A 19769-nucleotide genomic window follows, 5' to 3' on the forward strand; every position below is an offset into this window, starting at 1 on the left:
TTATGTTTTATAACTATGCATGTTCAATAAAAACTGCATGTGAATTGCAAATCCACAGTTTTTTTATGCTAATGAACATCGTATAGTATGTTTTTAAGAGAGGAGGAAGGCAGTGTGTATTACTCTTTACAACATTACACTGTCATCATATCAGTGGTCCTTTACTGCTTTAAAAAAAAAAAAAGGCAAAATCTGCTTAATATACTACCTTATAATGTTGCCTTGGCAGTGATATATCATGTTTTGGGAATAATGATCAATTCTAAATTGCCCTGTTGATGGTTAACAATGAAAGAGGAGCTGGAAGTGCCAGGCAAAATGAGTATTCACAGAGACAAACTGCATCTTTCAGAATGAATTATAGTTCTGTTATTTCAATGAAGAAAATTTGTAGGATAATGTATAAAAATGCAACGCTGTTTCCCAGTATTGCTGGTTTGTTTTAAACCAGAGCACATAAACAATAATTCTGCATCAAAGTGTGACCACATTCTATTTGGTGATGTTTTCTTTGGAAATTTAAGTGTCTTTGGTAGGAGAGGATGGCAGACAGAGAATGGACTTCATGCAATACATAAATAAAAACAATCTGCTAGTAAATCTATAAATATATTCCCTTTGTTTTAGAAAACAACAGAATTTTAAATTCCTTGCTCAGTGGGGTAGCCTAAAATTGAAGGAAAATAAAAAAATAATTGCAGCTAGGGGTCATTCAGTTAATTTAAATTCTCACTGCTGCAGCCTTCAGCCAAATAAAGTGGGATGGTAGAATTAATAATCAATAGGTGAAATACGATTATACTCAAAAACTAGAAGAACAGAATGATTAATTAATGGATTTTTCATTTCATCCCAAGGTGTCCAGAAACAAGAGGTGGTGTGTAAAAGGCTGGATGACAGCTCCATTGTACAAAACAATTACTGTGACCCTGACAGTAAGCCACCAGAAAACCAAAGAGCCTGCAACACTGAGCCTTGCCCACCTGAGTAAGTTATTAATCACTTAATATGGACATCTGTTTTGCATAGAGAGAAAAGTCTTCATAATCTATAACAAATCCTGTTAACCAAATGTATATAAAATTCTCATCAAGTTCATTCATGTCCTATCTTGTCAGAAAGGCTATTTGGGTTTGCTTTGGTTTCTTGTTGTGCTAAAATCAGCTGTGAAAAATGCATTGAGGATTGAGTTGCATTGATTTGACTGAGGAACAATAATGATGTTTGGACTACACCAAACAGTGCAAGTGAAAAATACTAGCAAAACAGTTTCTTAGGATCTGAGTGTCGTATGCAGTGAGTAGTGCGCAGAGTAGAACTGGGGACCATTCTTATGGCAATAATGATAAAAGAATGTTGAGGTGAGACTTAACTTTGTCCTAGTTATTAATATTGCATCTGAAATGTTTGCCATATTTTAAAGTATGTTGTATTAACACTTGGGTTGAAGGGTTCACACGAGAAGTGGCAGATACAGAAACTGCTAAGCAGACCAAACAATTTCCTGACAATAGTTTTCTCAAACTTTTTCTCCAGCATATTCAGTGTTGTACAATAATGCTGAGTGCCTTTAGGATTAGGTGCTTAGATTCTATTTAGATTTATTTTTAAAGATAGCTGTATGCTATATATAGATAATTAAAAACTCAGCAGCTCGTTTGATCAAAAATGAAGTTTGGCAAGGACTTACAGCATAGCTTTATCTTACTACAAAACCTGTTTAGAAACAGTTGTGGTATTTTGTGCTGGAAAATAATATCAGCATGTGAACAACAGCTTCTCTTATGTTTTGAGACAAATAAAACTTGTGGAGAAGGTGGAACAGATACAACAGTTTCTTGATTCCCAAGCTCAGGTTAGTTTGACTTTGGTGGTAGTCCTTAGCTGCGTTCCAACTGGGCATGAAAATCATTAATGCTGATTAAATGGAAATACTGCACAATACGGTGGTCACCTGTAAAAGTCTCTTAGAAACTGCTGAATTGTACCATGAAGGACGCTAGGAGGAATGAGACAAGATTATTGTGCATTAAAATCCCAACAGGTCTTCATGAAGTCAGTCTCTTCCTGGAGTTTTAGCTGCTTCCCTAGTGTGGTGCCTGGTTGCACAATGGCAGAGCAGTGTCTCTTACACTTCCTGCTGTGTCATGTAACACATTCATTTGACATAAAGCCAAGTGAAGCCATTGCACTGCTCTTACCTTTGAATGCAAACGAGCTGTGTCACAGACAGGTCAAAATTAGGTCAAAATCATTGTCCCCACAGTCTATGTGTAAATAATGTGTTTATCCTGGAAGGATATGCATTTATTCCCTGTTTGGATAACCTGTTTAGCATGGCTCTAAATGCACCAACCAGACCTGAGAGCAGGACTTGAAAAGCGGTTGTGTTTGATCAGTTCCTTTTTACCAAAGCAGTCATGTTCAATCAGTTCCTCTTTACCAAACACATTCCAGTTCCTTCCTTTCTATGGCTTAGCTATTAGCAAATTAACATTTTAAAAAGTAGTGGTAATAAAGTTTTTCAAAACTAGGTAAATTTTGGGTGTCCTTTTGTTGTTTTGTTTTGTTTGGTTTTTTGTTTTGGTTTTTTTTTTCCCTGCCACTACTTAAAAAACCCCCACAAACCAACAAAACCCAGCCCAGAAAGTGGGAAGCTTTTGGATTCCCCATCCAGTATGACAGGGACATTGATGATCATTGTGAAAGTCAAGACATCAGTATTCAGAAAATGGGTAGAGTGTATTAATTAGCATCTACTTCAACATGTCAGAGCAGTTCAGCCCATGTCTGCCTCCATTCTGATGTTCCCCACAGAGTGAATACAAAATGCCAAACTAAGGAAAGGTTCTTAATTCCTGATTCTGTAAGTAGTCTAGTTAGAATGCTGTTCAAATAACAGATAGTTATCCAAAGAAGTTTGACCCTTTTGGCAGAAAGTTTTATCATGCAGTAAGACTGAGTGTTTACGTGGACTGGCCAAGTATTTCCTTTTTTAATTAGCACAATTCTACTCTTCTTGTGGTGTATACCAAAAGCAATGAAAATGATACTCTTTCTAACTGAATGCCAGTTACATTATACTTTGATGTCTTTGAACAGCAGAAGACTATGTTTGTTTTCAATACTTATTATATCTTACATTTCAGATTTCAAGAAAATACTTTTTCAGTTCTATGATTATGAATAGTGCTATCTTGTCATACAGTATAAATATTAGAGGTACCTGAGAGAGAAATCATTTGAGCAAATCATAGTACCAATTGAAAATTAACACTGCAGCCTCTTGAAAGCTCTGAAGAGCTTCAAATTCTCCCTATTTTGGTAAAAGCATAAGATTTTTTGATGAAGAATCACAAATTAATTTCCTTTTGCTGGGAAAGTAATGACAGAATGTGGCATAATTGTTTCCATCTCTACATTGATCTAGCTTCATGTTAGGATATATTACACATAATGTAACACAAAAGAGGATAGCAGCACTTTTTTTTTGACAGCAGCTTGAGAAAATGACAGATCTTATGAGGTAGCTCCAGGAATACCTCCAGGAACATCCACAGTGGCTGACATGCCTGACATTTTTGGCATGTTGGCAACATGTGATAGCATACTCGACTTCACCTTCATCCTTGCAAGGATGACTCAGGCGAGTATCTAATCAACATATGAAATAATGAAGACCAAATGTGCTCGTCAATATGAAGAGATATTTCGATTTAATTGAGCTGCATTAACCATCCAGAAATAGAAATATATAACCTTACAGCCAGATTAAAAGCTGCTTTAATCGCTGCAGTAGCACATAGCAATCTAATATTATTTACAATTCTTGACTTCTACTACATACACAGAAACACTCAGAAGTTCCCTCTAGCATCTATCATACAGTTCTTTAAATTTTAAAAGATTTTGTTGGGATAATTTTTTTATGTGATGAATTCATGTTTTACCAGTGTTTGCTTCACTTTAAAAAATGATAATATTTTGCATTTCAGTATGGTGTCTTATTGAAAGGTTTACAAATGTTTCATAATCAGATGAGAATTAACTCTCAGAAAGCCCGATTTTGAGATCAAATTGTTTTATTGTAATGATACTAAAGAGGCAAACATCTTGGCTTTTGACTTGTGGTGTAAGTTACAGCAATGGTTCCCAAACATTTCCAGTTGCAAACCACTTTCACAGAAATTATTTCAGGCAAGTCCAATACAAAATACTACATAAATAGCTTCAATTTTGTCAGGCTCAAAGACTCCTAGCTACTATAGGCTAGATTGGAAATTGGTGCTCTAGAAAAATACAAAGTAGTGTTATTATTGGAAAATATGTTTGCAGTGAGTAATAAATTAAAATATTCAGTAAAAATACCCATAAGTTTATTTCACCATGAATGTGTGTATTGTTAAAAATTACTTAGGGTTAGTAATTGAAACTGTCTGCATTCTTGGTTTGTGCAATTATCAACTCTGTTTCTGAAACATTTACTGAATCTCCTAACATTTTCTATCCAGATGGTTTATAGGAGATTGGTCAGAGTGCAGTAAGACCTGTGATGGAGGAATGCGTTCACGAACAGTTCTCTGCATCAGAAAGATTGGACCTTCTGAGGAGGAGACGCTGGACACTGCCAGCTGTTTAACACACCGGCCTATTGAAAAAGAGCCCTGCAACAACCAGTCCTGCCCCCCACAATGGGTTGCTCTGGACTGGTCAGAGGTAAGGAAATTTTGCTGTGTTAGCTCATTGGTAATAGTGGAGGCAGGACCTCTGGCCACTGAATGTTAGTACATTTCCTGTCACTGCTTTCTAAGTAAAGGATTAATAAGAAATTTTCCCAGAGGAGGTTTCACCTCTGCCTCATTGTTTTGTTTCCTGCCTCTTATGAAAATGCCCATAACCTACGATGTGTCAGTGTACCCTAAACTAACTCCATGTCTCTCACAGGTATCACATGCTAGTCACCTAAAGTCATTTTACTCTATTATCATGTCCAAGCTTTTATGCAGGAAGGTCATGTTATGATTTTGAACAAAATCATTCTAATTTAATGATTCAAGCTCTGCTAAACTTCTAGTTGTGATAATTAATCAGGATTGTGAAAAAGTACCAGGCTTCTTTCTGGTGTGAATTTTATTTGTGTAGCTTGGCAGACTGTCTTGACTGATGATATCATTTCAATATAATGAGAAAAGTGGCTTTTTTTTTCTGTGCATGGTTTCCAGAAATATAATGTATTGAAATCCCTATAGTAATATAAATGTAAACATTTTTATATGCATGTTTATATGAATTTCTGACAGAAGCATGAAAAGGAAAACAAGAGTGTACATAAAAAATAAAGAGCTAGATACTCCTCCCATTGAAACCAATGGCAAACCTTGCTAATTTCTCTGGAATGCAAGTTATAAAGTTTTTTTTCATACCCAAAACAATGCATAATACAAATAAAACAATTATTGAACTCTTTTATCTGTACATGGACTTGTTGAGAATCAGTATAATTACACATTTTTAAAATTTTCAGTGATTATTAACAAGAAATTATGTACCTTTTTGGTCAGAGAAACAAAGCCATTTTGTAAACATACAGGTTAAATGAATTCCTTACAAGAATGTAAAAGGGGTTTTATCAAATTGAAATCAAAACTAAGGATGTTTTTCCCACTGGAATGTAGTCATTTTTAGGTAATGCCATAAGGTTTTTCATACTTTGCAATAGTTGAGCTTTGATAGAATTAATCCAACCACCATAAATTACTCCTTTTATATTTTTCTGGATAATTATGAAAAAAGCAGAAAAAGTATTCTAAGGATTTCTTGGGAAGAGCCGTATCAGACAAGCACATATAATTTGCATTCATGACTTCCACAGAGGGAGGCAGAAATTCTAGAAGCATTTAGTAATGGAAGATAATTTTTTGTCATTTGGTTTATCTGAGTATTTTGTTTTCAATTGCTTTGGAAGTGTACAATCATTTTGTTAAATTTTACTGATGTTTTTTATTTTCAGTGATTCAGTATTATTGAACGCAACCTATTTCCTTATTTCACTTTCATTTCTGGGATCCAGGTGTAGTCCATCTTAGTAGAATTTTTGCTATAACTCCAGAAAAGGAGTTGTGGAATGTTGTTTTCTTCTTGTACCAGTAGCTGGAAGAAGATCTTTCTCAGATGGCATCTTAGACATGGATTAAAGATTGTGTCTTCAAGCAGTGGTAGAAGGAGGATGCTCCTAAACTCAAAGTTTGGTCCTCAGAGTCTTCCCTGCTTGATGACATGCTCTATAGATTATGAAACCTCACAGGCACATTGGGTTTTGACATTTTGACAAAGTCCTTTCAACCTTGTCACTTTTCTGTTTGTTTCGACAGACTGACATGATTTTTAAGCACTCAGCTAGGAAGGGGCTCATACTTCTACTTCCTACTTAAAAGTAATGCATTTTTCATGAAATACATGTGGAAGGAAATACTCACAACACTCCTTGGAATTTAGACCTCAACTGATGAGTCATGATCATGGCATCAAAGACCTCACATATTAACTGTCATGGGGTTTTGGTCTCTATTTTTTTTTTTTTTTTGTGTAGTTCTGCCAGAGATCTTCTCTTACTTCCCTCCTTCATCTAGTTTTCTAGTAGGCAGTGTGCACAAGATTTGGTGTTGAAGTCCCTTCAGTAAAAGGATGTTTGAAACTGTTTACTCTGTATCATAGTTCTGGAGACTGAACTTCTGTAGATAAGGAGGCTGTACCTTGGTAAAAAAAAGGTAGAATAGAGTAGGATAGAAAAGAAAAGGTTACATTTTAAGGAAAGCTGTTATATATATATCCATTTTGCATTCTGGATTATAAACTCCAAATGCTAGACCCATCTTTTTGCAGCCAGTTTAAGATCCTAAACCCAAGTAGAGATAACATTTGGGATAAACCTGTTTTTTCTATATGGACTAGTTTAGGTGCCTCCCTCTGGAGATTTTCTTCTTGTTTTGAGGTATATGTAGATGTAGATAAAAAGTTCTACATATTCATAGGGTACATCCTTACATAATACTGTGAACGTGTTTTAAAATTTCTATACATTACTCAGAGATGCTTCAGGATTAGGCATACAATAATGAAGCTTGCATCACTCAAGTAATTTTTTTTGAAAATGAATCTTAGGGGTGTTTCTTTTATCCCCAGTGATATACTGAGTTGTTTGGGATGTGTGGAAAGCCTTTGGTATGTGACCTCTTGAATATTGCTCCAGTTCCACATAATGTTGTTTCCCAAATAATGTTTTGTCCTTACATTTTAAAGGCAATTCCAGTCTTGAATATGTCAGCATAATCTGCATGTAAAATTTACGCTGTTAGAAACTGCTTCTGATCCAAATACTGCAGATACACTTATGGGATAAAGGTTAACGTGCCAATAGAGGATTCTATTGAGGCTACTGAGGATATTGAGAATATGAGGATATTCTATAGAGGATACTGTGTACAGTATCACCTGTTAAAAAGGGATCGATTTGGGAAAGGTCTTGAGTTTTAGGAAAGTCTTAAGTTTGTTAGCACGTGTCTCTTCCTCATTCTGCAGTTGAGCTACTGTATATGACAGTTAATGGTCAGTAGCAAAAAGGAAATAGAATGGCAGCAACACCACTATGAAGGAAAATGAGGAAAAACAGTGATCATCTGGAGTGCTTCTTTTCAAGTTACTGTTTTATTGTCTGCTTGGTGTCAGAATAGCACAAGAGTGATAAAAGGAGGGAAAACTATGAAATCAGAATTAAAATTTAAATAGGAAAGAAGAGGAAAACATGCATTGTAGGAGAGGGTACAATATTTCTATATATCTGAATGATGTGTTTCTGTGAAGTCAAGCACGGCATTTATCTTCCCTTTTGTCTGTTGAGGAAAAATGTGTTCATTGTCTGTGGATAAAGTGAAGTGGATAAAGACTGTACTAAGGTGATATTAAGAACAGAGAGTCTTACTTTTAATTATTGAAACATTTAAATTTGTTTCATAATAGTGTTACGTGTGGCAGACCTTTGTGCTTTGCAGCAGTGTTTTTCTTTAATGTAATATAAATAGTCGACTTTAGCATAAACAGCAAAGGAAATCTAAAACTTAGAAAATCTTGTACATAATAAAACAACCATCAGTGTCAGCTTGTTTGTGTTTCTAAACGTTTTTAAATTATTACTACTGTATTGTGATTATAATTTAATTGTAAGATCATAAATATATTGTCCTGCTTTACAAATAGCATTTCTGAGAATTTTATTGGCTTTTTACTGAGATTTTAATTATTTATTTACGTCAACATTTTTTTCAGTGCACACCAAAGTGCGGCCCAGGATTCAAACACCGAATTGTTCTGTGCAAAAGCAGTGATCTTTTAAAAACCTTTCCAGCTGCGCAATGCCAAGATGAAAACAAGCCACCGGTGCGCATCCGCTGTAGTTTAGGCCGATGTCCTCCTCCTCGCTGGGTTGCTGGAGACTGGGGACAGGTGAGATCGTTCATGCAAGACTTTATTGCTGTTAGTCTCCCACATTAGCACCTCTTAAAATAAGATATCGATGGAGATAGATAAGAGATGGCTCCCATGACTGAGGGAAACAGCAAGCTTCTGCCATTTTGTGTCAGATTGAAATGTGACTCTTTATGATGGTTGTCTGAGAGCAACCTAGTTGCTACTGGATGGGTTTCTATATGCACTTAAAAAAAAAAAAAATCCTTACTTTTTTAAAGAGTATTTTGAGATACAACGGTGTTGCAGGGTTTAGTATTTTTAAAACACACGTAACTTCCTTGAGGAACATGATGGAAATAAAAAGCCTATTCCTATTGTAGTAGGAGATCTGTATATATATCTATCTCTGAAAAACCCCACTTTGAGATCAGTATAATTTTTTACATAAGATACATTAATTACCATACAGGGAGCTAAATTACTCCGGGACAGGCTGAATAGTGCTGTCATTATGCAGTGCTTCTAAATATGATTATTACTAAGTTTCCTTCTTTCTTTATGTTTTTCATCTCAATGGTGATGAATGACCTGTTTTTAGAATATTAAATGAAAGATTAATTTTCTGTTTGCTGAGCAATTTGGCTCTATGAAAATGAAACACTTTAGTTTAACTAATGAGTGGAAGATAATTTGTGATATTATAGTCTAGTTGGCTTTTTTCTATGGTAGTTCTTCAGATCCACTTTTATATTTAACTAATATTGTACTAAAATTGTAACTATTTAGTTATAGAAATTAAAAAATGCTTTGAAACAGCAGAGTATTTTTGTTTGAAAGATGTTTACTTTTTCCTTGAAAAAAGTCCTCTAGTAGATTTGAATTCTTGAGCTCTTTGTTTTTTCTTCTTTATTCTAAAGTGTCAGTGTGATACATGAAATAGTGTAAATTATATTCTTATATTTCAAATCTGAACTGTTCAGGGAGTCAACATTGCATTGCATTTTCTTTTCTTTGAAAGACAAGTATTTACATATATTGTAAAACAATTCTAAAATATTTTATGAGAATTCTTTTCTCTATTACTCACATTTTCAGATGCCTGTCTTCTTTAAAATTTGTGAACATGAAATGTTTCTGATTGCTGCCTATTGCTTTATTTTATATTTAAAAATTGGATCCAAAGCTTTTAATTTTTTTCTCTTTCTTTAGTGTTCTGCACAGTGTGGTCTTGGGCAACAGATGAGAACAGTACAGTGTCTCTCATATACTGGACAAGCATCCAGTGAGTGTCCAGAAACCCTCAGACCTCCATCAATGCAGCAGTGTGAAAGTAAATGTGACAGTACTCCCATTTCCAACCCAGAGGGTAAGTCTGCCATGTTATATCATTTATTCTGAAAAAGGTAAAGTGACATGGTCAGCGTTACTGCATTGGTAAGAGTCTGTATGTCATAATCTCTCAGGCTGTGAATGATTTTTTAAAAATTATTTTCTGATTAGTCATTGTAGTTCAATGGTAAAGTCAATGAAAACCTAAGTACGCATTGTTTGTTTAAAAAAATACCCTTAAAAATACAGCCTAAGTCATGGAGAAAATACTATTGTTTGTGTCACTGATTTTCTAATCTTTTTATTGTTTCAATGGAAATGTTCATAATAACGGGGGGCACATGATACACTTTTCATCACTGACCTTCTACCTGCCTAATCAGTGTTAAACACAGCAATGTAGAAGCAAAAAATAGTAAATTCCATGTTCATTGGAAGACTGGGACCATAGATTTCATGCTACATGGTTCTTGTAAGAACAAGTCAGTTCTTACACTTTGACATCCTTTCAGCTTCTTCTAACTAACTTGTAATTTTTTGGGGGTTTATAATGCCTGTTCAAAATATTTATAGTATTTTTTGCATTATACAGTCCAATTTAATTAGATTATTAACTAACTTCATCATAACATATTTTTGGTAGATGATATATTAGATAATATTGTGAAAATAAGCTTATTCACATTTATGAAGTACTTTGGATCTGAACTTCTAAGTGGTCCAGTCCAACCTATTAGGAAATGCTGACTTCGAAGTAGACTTGGAGTGCTAGGCAGTAAAAAATATGTTTCCTCATTGATGATAATAATTGATTAGAATATAATTGATTAGAATAGTTGCTCATCAGATGAGTACAGCTCATTTTGTGTGGAAGGGGAAAAGGAATAGAAAACACAGCACTAATAGTTCTTCTAAAACACTTATTCCCTTAATTGTTATATTGCCTAAATTTTGAGTACTTGTCTGCAATGTCGCTAACACGGCTGCTTTTAACATAACTAATCTCTGTGCAGTATATAATTGAGTATTTTTTACACAGAATCTCCTACTACATTGGAGTTTTAATGTCCCATCTATGTGGAACAAATGCTCTGATTTAAATTTATTCCTGCAGTCTACCCAGATTTGGTGGTCATTCAATGCCTACTGTATCCATCCATGTCCATGCCATAGAATCAAAATTGTTATAAAAGTCTGGCAAATATAAATGTCTGTGAAGAAATGGGAGCACACTAAAATCTTCCCAAAAATACACAGATGGTTCAATGTATGACCACTCTAATTCACTATTTTTAGTAAAGTTTTAATTTTAAGTAGAGGTTGTAATGTTGTAATTTGAAAACATGCTCGTACCAGAATTTTTCTTGGTTATTTTAATTTGCATTATTTCTGTTTAGTACTCTCATGTACTCTTTAAGTGGTAATTATCAATCTAGGAAACTTTCTGCCTTTTAAATCTCAAAGGCTGCATGATATTTTATTTCCAAATACAGATGCTGACTTTAGTCCAAAGTAAGGAAGGTAATAAATTACTTATAAGTGGACATGATTCAGTCCCAGTCCCAGTCTCCTCTTAATTTCCAGATTACAAGGTCATATTATTATTTGTAGTAATTACACTAGTAATTCTTCAGTATTATCAGGAAAATATACTAATCTCTTAAAGAATGCAATCAGGGGTTTTCTCTGTGTGATCTCTGTATACTGGGTGGCCTGAACTTCTCTACAGTAGAATTGTGCAGGCTGTGTACAGTCAGCCTGTTGGTAATTGTGTTTTTAGAGTACACCTTCACTGGAAAAATTTTGGGATCCACAAACAGAAAATGTTGAAAGTCACTTAGACGGTACTCCAGATGGATGTCAGTTCTTTGGCCTCCACTCTGAGAGAGCCAGGTGCAAGCCAGCTCCTTACTGACAGCCATCCAGGCTCATATAGCACAGTATCTTCTGAAGGATACAGTTCCCAACACTTTGCCACTTGGTGTCCGTTTTTTATTTGTGTCCCGCACTGGAGGTATTTATCTCAAAATTCATTTAACAGTTTAAAATGCTTAGATTCTTTCAGTAGGATTTTGCTGCAATCTTTGAAAGACTAAGGATGCCCCATCTCAAAATTAGGCAAAAATTCTGTCTTCAAAGTATTTTTTTCAATAATTGTGCAAGTATTTCTTTTTTATATACATATTCTAATTTATATATTTTTTAGAGCTGCTCTTAAATAATGAATATAAGAAGCATAAACAGGATTTTCAGAATAATGTACGTATTTGTCACATTTCCTGCCTTAAAAAAGTCACCTTAGACACAAGAGGAGCTGTTGTTAGTTGTCACTTTAAACAGAGAGGCCTATCTTTTTCACCATCCTGGAGATGATGAGAAGATTTCAAGAGCTAATTAATCCTAAAGAGCACAACTATTTTTGGAAAAGTAGTATTTTCTGGGAGAAATTTTGGAGCTGTATTTGTGAGTGAGGCATACTGTGCCTATGTGCTCACTTCTGTCACAGTGCAGGTACTGTGGGATGTGATCTGACTACCAGTATTTGGATTTCAAGGAAGGAATCAGGTCTCCCAGAGAGAGGGTTTGTCCACTTGGGAGTGCATGTGTGTAGAAGAGCATCCTTGCCAACACATGGGGACTTTATCTATGTGCCACGTTGTAGCACTGCCTCGTACTTAGGGCTCTATTGTGAGCCAACTCCAGCAGCAGTGCACCCGTTTACAGCAGGGTCAGATTATCTGAGGGGGCTCTCTTCCTATTTCAAACCCCAGCAAACCTGATTCCCTTTGTTTGCCAAACACCTGTGCTCACAGACTACAGAGCCTGTTCAACAACTTCTTAGCAATTTAATTTTGCTAACCAAAGATAAAAACATACAGGGTTTTGAGGAAGCTTGAGACACTCTGCTGTATAATGATCATGTTGGTAAAGCTTGGAAAATTTTTCTTTGGGAAAGTATAAGTTGTTTGCATAAAACAAGTCAAAATTTTGGGGACACAGAAATAATAAAAGAAAGTTACATTGAACCTTGTAATATTTTACATGTGCTTTAGCTCTGGGGTTTTTTAATTTCTCATTGGTGATTTAGAATATGGTAGATGTGGTTTTTTTGAACATGGGCTGCCACTGGCAAGGGTAATATATTGCATTTGCTGCTGAAAGTGAACTATAGGCATCATTTACCACACCATTTGAAATATATTCAGAATTATTCTATTCTCTTAAATACTTATATGTCTGCTGAATCTAGACTGCTAAAGCCCATTTAAAAGTTTATTTAAAAACTGTTTTGTGTATTTTTATGTCATTTCAGTTTTTCTTATATTTTATGTGATACATCTTTGCAGTTTCTTTAGCTGGAGGCACAGTGACATTTTGTGATTTTATTACTGTAAAATGATAGTTAATATCATAATATTGTCTGATCTAGCCACAAAGTTCAGGGAGGCAGAGCTTGTACATGTAACTTACCAAAACCTATTAACACTAGTTACTAGAAAGAAAAAGGACTCTGCTAAACCTTTTCCATTCAACCACAGTCCTGTGAAGAATAGGCTACTTCATCAGCCACCATATCTATTTCAAAACTGATTTTTAAAACAGAAGTTGTGAGGAACTTCCAGAATATTCTCTCATTGCTGTCCAAATGGCATCGGCTGAACAGGGTCCAGTTTTACTCAAGAGGAAGAATAACTTAAAAGAAACATGAAAAAGGATAATTTCAAATCGGGCTTTTAGCAAAAATGCAGTTAGTGGCTTTACTTGTATTTATAAATACAGTGTGTTTGAGGGTTATTTTTGGGATTGAGTGAACTTTTTATGTCTTGTCAAGATCAAGCGGACTTATTTTATTTTTCACTTCCTTTATAATTCAGCATCTGTCTCACCTATGTTACCAGTCTTCACAAACATGAGGACCTGAAATATTTCTAGAAGAGACTTGAACTCTTTTGTGAAGAGTTTTTGAAAGTCAGTCAAACACAATGACCGTGTGTGGTTGCTGATAGAGAAATATATCTTGTTTCCACCAGCTACCCACAATGTCTTTTCTCCTGTCACTCATTTATGTTTCCATTAAGAATTAAAAAAAAGAAAAGCAGTATGTAAAACATCATGTAGGTGGAGTAAAAGAATTGCAATGAAAGTGCTATGTCTATGTTAATAAAATGAAAGTTTAAGTAATTTCCTAACCGCTCCTTGCTTAGCTAAAACCATGCATTTTGCCATTATCAGAAATACTGGTCAGTACAGACCTGGAAGTTCAGCGTCATCAATGCTTTCCTATGTTCAAATACTAAAAATTCTCATCTGCACTCAATTTGCTACTACACTATGCTTGCAAGTGCTAATGCAATATCTGTAACTTCCTGTCCCACAGCAAGAATAATGTACTAGGAGATTAAATGGAGAATAAAGAACTGTAGAACCTGTGTTGTCAGATGTAGCTGTTTCTCCAGCTGTATCAGGATAAGAACTGAGTAGGGACCAAACTATTCCTTTCCCCATTCCCACCTTCTTTCTACAGGTGAAAAAAATGAGCCAGAGGAGAACTACAGCATATTCCAGCATTGCTCCTACAATGTACCCACAAGGTCACTTTATGTGCAACCTATGTGGGATGCAAAAGAATAAAACCTTCCTAAATGATGTTGAGCTCTCTTCTCCCTTCCTGGGAGAGCTACCTCCCAGCATAACTGGGCTGCTGAGGCAGTAAGCCCAGCATACAGGGAAAACACAACTATGAAAAAAAGCTTTTATATCTATTACAGGCATAAAAATGGCTTTCCTTCTAGCATAAAATAAATTGTGAATGTGTGGAATCAAGCCTAAAGAATAATCCACCATTCAGTTTGGTCACTGAACTCACCCTGTTTGCGCCATTATCCGTAACACTTGCGTACTCTTCTCCGTCCCTGTTAGCTGCAGTGCACATTCTGTTTTAAGGATTCTTACAAATGCACAAGCATGGTATCAAATAGTGTGAAGCATGATAGTGATAACCTCTCATGGATGCATAAAATAACTCCTGAGAAGGAAGTTAAAAGTAATATAAAAAAATGACTCACATTTTCTAGCTGTGTAAAATGATCACTTATCCCAATAAATGATAATTCTTCCAAGGCAAAGACTACACACTTCTAAACCTCTGAAAGCCCTGCAAACATTTTTATGGCTTTTTAAAATTGCAATATTGTATGCACTAGACTGTACTAGTAGTTACAGAGAAAACAAGATGGATGGATAGAGAAACATATTAAACATCAAATTTTCTTTGTACTTTAATTTGTATTCCTGATTTCTTTCTCTTTTAATGTTCTTAATTATTAGAGTGCAAAGATGTGAACAAAGTGGCATATTGTCCACTGGTGCTGAAGTTCAAGTTCTGCAGTCGCGCATACTTCAGACAGATGTGCTGCAAGACCTGCCAAGGACACTGACCCACAGGAAGCATAAGAATGTGCCTTGTTATTATCATTGTGGAAGAGTGTCCATCGAAGAGAGCCACACAGTGGAATGAGATTGACGTCCTCGCAAATGCATTACCCTGTGGAAAACATAACCACTGGTCAGCCCCAGCTGACAGGATTTCAATATTATTTTAACTTCTGTGAAGTGGGATTTATTAATCCAAAGTGCTGGACACAGTATGAGGGGATCCCAAATTTGAAAGATTCACACAACACATAGAATAGCTTACTGTGGAACCTTTGTGTTCTTTTGACTAAATCCAATAGTCTGTTTACATCCTTGGACCATTAAAATAGTTTTTATTATGGACTTAGCAATGACACTGAATCCATTTCTATTTAAAACTGTTTAAAATGTAGTTCTTATGAGTTGATCTACTATGGAAGTAAAGAAGAATCAAAAAAAAAAGTTAAGTCATAGCTTAAAAATGTTAACTATTTTATCTCTTGACACAGCACCAACTTAAATTATAAAATGAGCTTGGAAATGTTATTTAAGGAGCAGAAATTTTTTAGAAAAAGAAGTATTTTTCCTTCATTCCACCTAATTCCCTTTGGAGTAATCCATATTTCCTGAACACTGCTGTGAGCCATATATAACGCTGTACTAAATAGAACAGCCATGAGGGACTTAGTTTTAAGAGATGCAACAGTTATTGCAGTGGTGCATGAAATACAAGTGTGCTATGAAACAAAATGAAATCTGCATTGCAGGTTTATAGCCATCTTACCATTGTACAAGTGAAACAGATTTCCACTGAAAGGGAGCATATTTCAGTATCATGGGGGAGGCAGATTCCAGCAGTGGTGAAGACCGCATTTCCAGCTCCTTCGCTACTACCATAATGATTGTTTAGAACTTACACTTTGACTCCAGCTCACTTTTGTTTACAATATCAGCCACAAAGAAGAAACACCTTGGTGGGCTTCTAGATCTGGTTTACATGTTAGGTTTGATTCTCCAAAACTGAGGAATTTGAATGCAAAAGATAAGCCTACTGTGTAATAGCAACAATCCTTTGCAAAGCTGAAAGTTAAAATGGATTCCAGATGTTCCCTCCTTTGATACCATAGCAGAGGTATTGTTTATGAGAAAGAATATGTGAATGTTCTGTTCAGGAGACCACATCCGGGTGGGCAAGGATTGCGACCAAAGAATAAGTGACTCATGGAGGTATCTAGGTTCTGTTCAAATGAGAAGTCAGTAGTGTGCTTGAGCCAAGAGGCCTGCTGGACTATCAGAAGTAAGGCATACTGGAAATGCAGTGGCTGTAGTGAACGCTGGCCACCTTCACCTGAATGGCCAGATACCTATTTAAAGCTGGACCATATTTAAAGCAAGGGGCAGCTTTTGGCATGAGACTGAAACGAAGTCATGCATCTGGATTAGAAGCTAGATGCCTTAACTATTCACTGCCATGCTCCACTCATTCATATTACCCTATTTTTAATATTCACCAAGTATTTTGCATTTTTAAAAGTGAAACCAAACTTCTTAGGCAAGTCACAGTCAGGAATATAACAAAAAAGTTAATTGTCATGCTCCTCTTCCCCTTCACTTTTCAGTAACAGACTCAACAAGGAGATGAGGAAAGTAGATATTTGTTTATAATAATATATTGTACTTGAATATTTGCAACAGGTACTTCATGAATGTGATTGTGTGTCCAACTATGACTCCTTTGTTGTGATGCAGTTAAAATTATGTGAACAATAATGTGTTACAAATTCTAACTCAAATAGCACTTTTTAAAAAAAGGTAATCTTTTCAGTGAAAAATAATTTCAAAATATGAGATTGAAGTGTACCAATGTAATTTACCAATAACAAACCAAGTATGTTGCACACTATTTACTAATGTGAATTAACATTGAACAATAGATACTGTTAAAGAGGACTCATGCTATGAAATCCCCCCAACATATTGACAATCTGTCAAGGGGTTTTGTGTAGCCCCATGTCTGTACTCAAGACCGTCAAATTCCTGTCATCTGCTACCTCTTGCCAGTATTTCCACTTCTGTATGCTTGTGACCAGTGGAATTAATTTTCAGTTGGCTTGCATGTATTCACATATGCTTGTTATCTGTTGCTCTCATCACCATGTAAACAAGTCCTGTTAAAACTGACACCAGTAGATAAAAACATCCCAGTTTTTGGGAGTTGCACATAGAGATTAAGGGCAGTATGTAGTCCTTGTCTGTTAAGTGAATTGACTTCTTATATCCTTTTGACAAAACACCTTGGTGCTAGCATGCCCTGGTTAGATCAGAAGTATGATGAAAGGGGTTGTTACAACATTCCCTAAGCAAGAGGCCTCTTTGTATCAGAGTCCTGTTTTCTCCAGGGCATGATTTTGTTTATCAGCTAATGTGTCGTTTCAGCTAATGAGAAAAGGGTTCTCTCTGTATTGAAAAGAAACCTTTTTTTTTCTTACCTCATTTGGGACATGAAAATTGTAAGGAGTGTTTCCAAAGACACATTTTGCTCTCTTAACTGGTGCTAGAACACCGGGGATTCTGATGTTTACTCTGCAACATAACAGCACTGAGGTTGGATTTTTAAGAACTCCCTAGAGCAATGTTGAATTGTATTGTTAAAGGGAACAAAACACAGAATGTATATGGATTTACAAGCTAATCAACACTACAGACTAAGACTGAAATATGAAACCTAATTTGAAGAAAAATAATTGGTTTCAACAGCACAGTTCATTGCTGCTGCTACACTGTAGCCATCTATATAATCTAAGCTAAATAGTGTTATATTCCTAAATAGTGACAAAAGGAGTCTTTGTGCAGGCTATAAATATGACAGACCTAGAATCAAATAGTTGAATACAAGATGCAGAAACCAATCTGGTGCCAGTACTTCCACTGAGCAATACTATCAGCTGATTAAGATCAAAACAGAAAGAAAAATCTAGAGATCTATCCTTCAAGGTGTATACATCCAAAATAGTCCATTTCGTTAGGAACTTTATAATGGAGTGAATGTCACATAGATATCCTTAATAATACAGACTGAAATTACCTTTGTATTATTGTGATTAGTTGCTTATTATTTTATACTCAGTATTAATGTGGTACACTGTTACTTTATTATTATTATTATTTTTGCTTTTGTAAATTATATTCTAATTTATTGTCATGTTTCTTAACACTTGTTCTACATGCATTCTCCTGCTTGTAATGAAAACAAAAATATTGTAACACTTGATGCAGTGAAATTCCACACCAGGCACAGATGTGTTTTTAACATAGATAATTTAGTAAAATAAAACTGCAGCTTTTAAGATTGATACCCATGGTACAGTTGTCTCTTCCCTGATTTACAGTTACTAGAATTCTGTATGCTTAATATTTGCTTCATCCGATGCCTCAAAATATATATATAAGGTGTCTTCTTTCAAGTAACATCTGTGTTATGCTAGAATCCTGTCCTTGGCAGCAGCAATGTTTGTCATATATAAGGAAATAAGGAAAAGGAAAAGTCAAGAATATGGTCATGTACATTATTAAGTAATATTTTAGCCTAAGCAGTAATGTAGATCAAGAATGAAATTAATGGCAGCAAAAATATTCTGTACTTCTTGGAATTATTTCATTAACAGCCAGTCAATAATAACAATAAAATGTCCTTCTTGCATTGAGCTTTTAAGGTTTTATCTGAAGTTTATCTGAAGCCATGATGTTTTTAAATATAAAGAAGAAAGTAATTTCAGTAGACTTGGTGCTTAGGTAACTCTTGCTGAGAGCTGTTTCCTTTCTTACCTGGTACAGTATAAATAACTTGTTATGGAAATATCTGATCAAGCCCTATGAAATATTTCTTATTTCTGAATTAAAATCTAGTTTCTGGTTTAATGAACATAAACACTCTACTCTTGTGAATAAGATGTTAAAGGAAGTACAAAGAACCTTAAATATATTGATGAGGTATTTACTAATTTTGGTTATTTTTGTTATTCTGTTTACAAATGAGGATTCAAAAACCAATTACTTGTTTGTAAAATATGGGTATTTCTATCTGTGCTTGATCACAAAATTTTATTGCCCTTCAGATCACAAGTTAAAGTTGGATAAAGTCTTAGTAAATAACACTTTAATGACTGTTTTCTCTGTCATTGTGAAGCTGTTGACTTCCCTCCCATACATTCACACTGCAAGTTATAATCTGATAGGTTTCCCATTATTTTTCAGTTTGTAGTGTTGTTTTTTCCCACTGGAGTGGTTGTGTTTTGTGTTATAATGACAGACTGAGAGCACTAAAACAGATGTGTTTCTCCATCCTTTTCTCCTGCTACCTTAAACTTGACATAACCCATGATGACTGTAGAATTCCTGACACAAAATTCCCTCCAGTCTTCTTAAAATGCATTTTTTTCACCAGATCTTCATTCCAGAGCCAATCATGCTGTTATAATTCTCTGTTACCCTTTGTCAGTGTATTTCTTGAGGAAATGAGCACCATTTTTACCTGAGATACTGGCTTTTCTTTTCCCTGACTT

General features: G+C 35.2%; 1 protein-coding gene across 6 annotated transcripts in view; it reads left to right on the plus strand.

Annotated features, from left to right (window-relative positions):
* Positions 1-18911, plus strand: part of ADAMTS6 (ADAM metallopeptidase with thrombospondin type 1 motif 6) — a 149989-nt gene extending 131078 nt beyond the window's left edge. For 5 of the 6 annotated variants that reach the window (XM_032096390.1, XM_032096389.1, XM_032096393.1 and 2 more), the window contains 5 exons: positions 858-987; positions 4512-4716; positions 8323-8499; positions 9673-9829; positions 15121-18911. In XM_032096390.1, coding sequence (XP_031952281.1) covers positions 858-987; positions 4512-4716; positions 8323-8499; positions 9673-9829; positions 15121-15230 — 779 coding nt within the window. In that variant the 3' untranslated portion in view covers positions 15231-18911. Of the gene's footprint in view, positions 1-857; positions 988-4511; positions 4717-8322; positions 8500-9672; positions 9830-15120 lie in introns of those variants that run through there. The other variant, XR_004237550.1, reaches the window with a different exon arrangement.
* Positions 18912-19769: the final 858 nt, after the last annotated feature.

The sequence above is a fragment of the Corvus moneduloides genome, chromosome Z (genome assembly GCF_009650955.1).
Source record: "Corvus moneduloides isolate bCorMon1 chromosome Z, bCorMon1.pri, whole genome shotgun sequence".
Taxonomy (NCBI): Eukaryota; Metazoa; Chordata; class Aves; order Passeriformes; family Corvidae; genus Corvus; species Corvus moneduloides.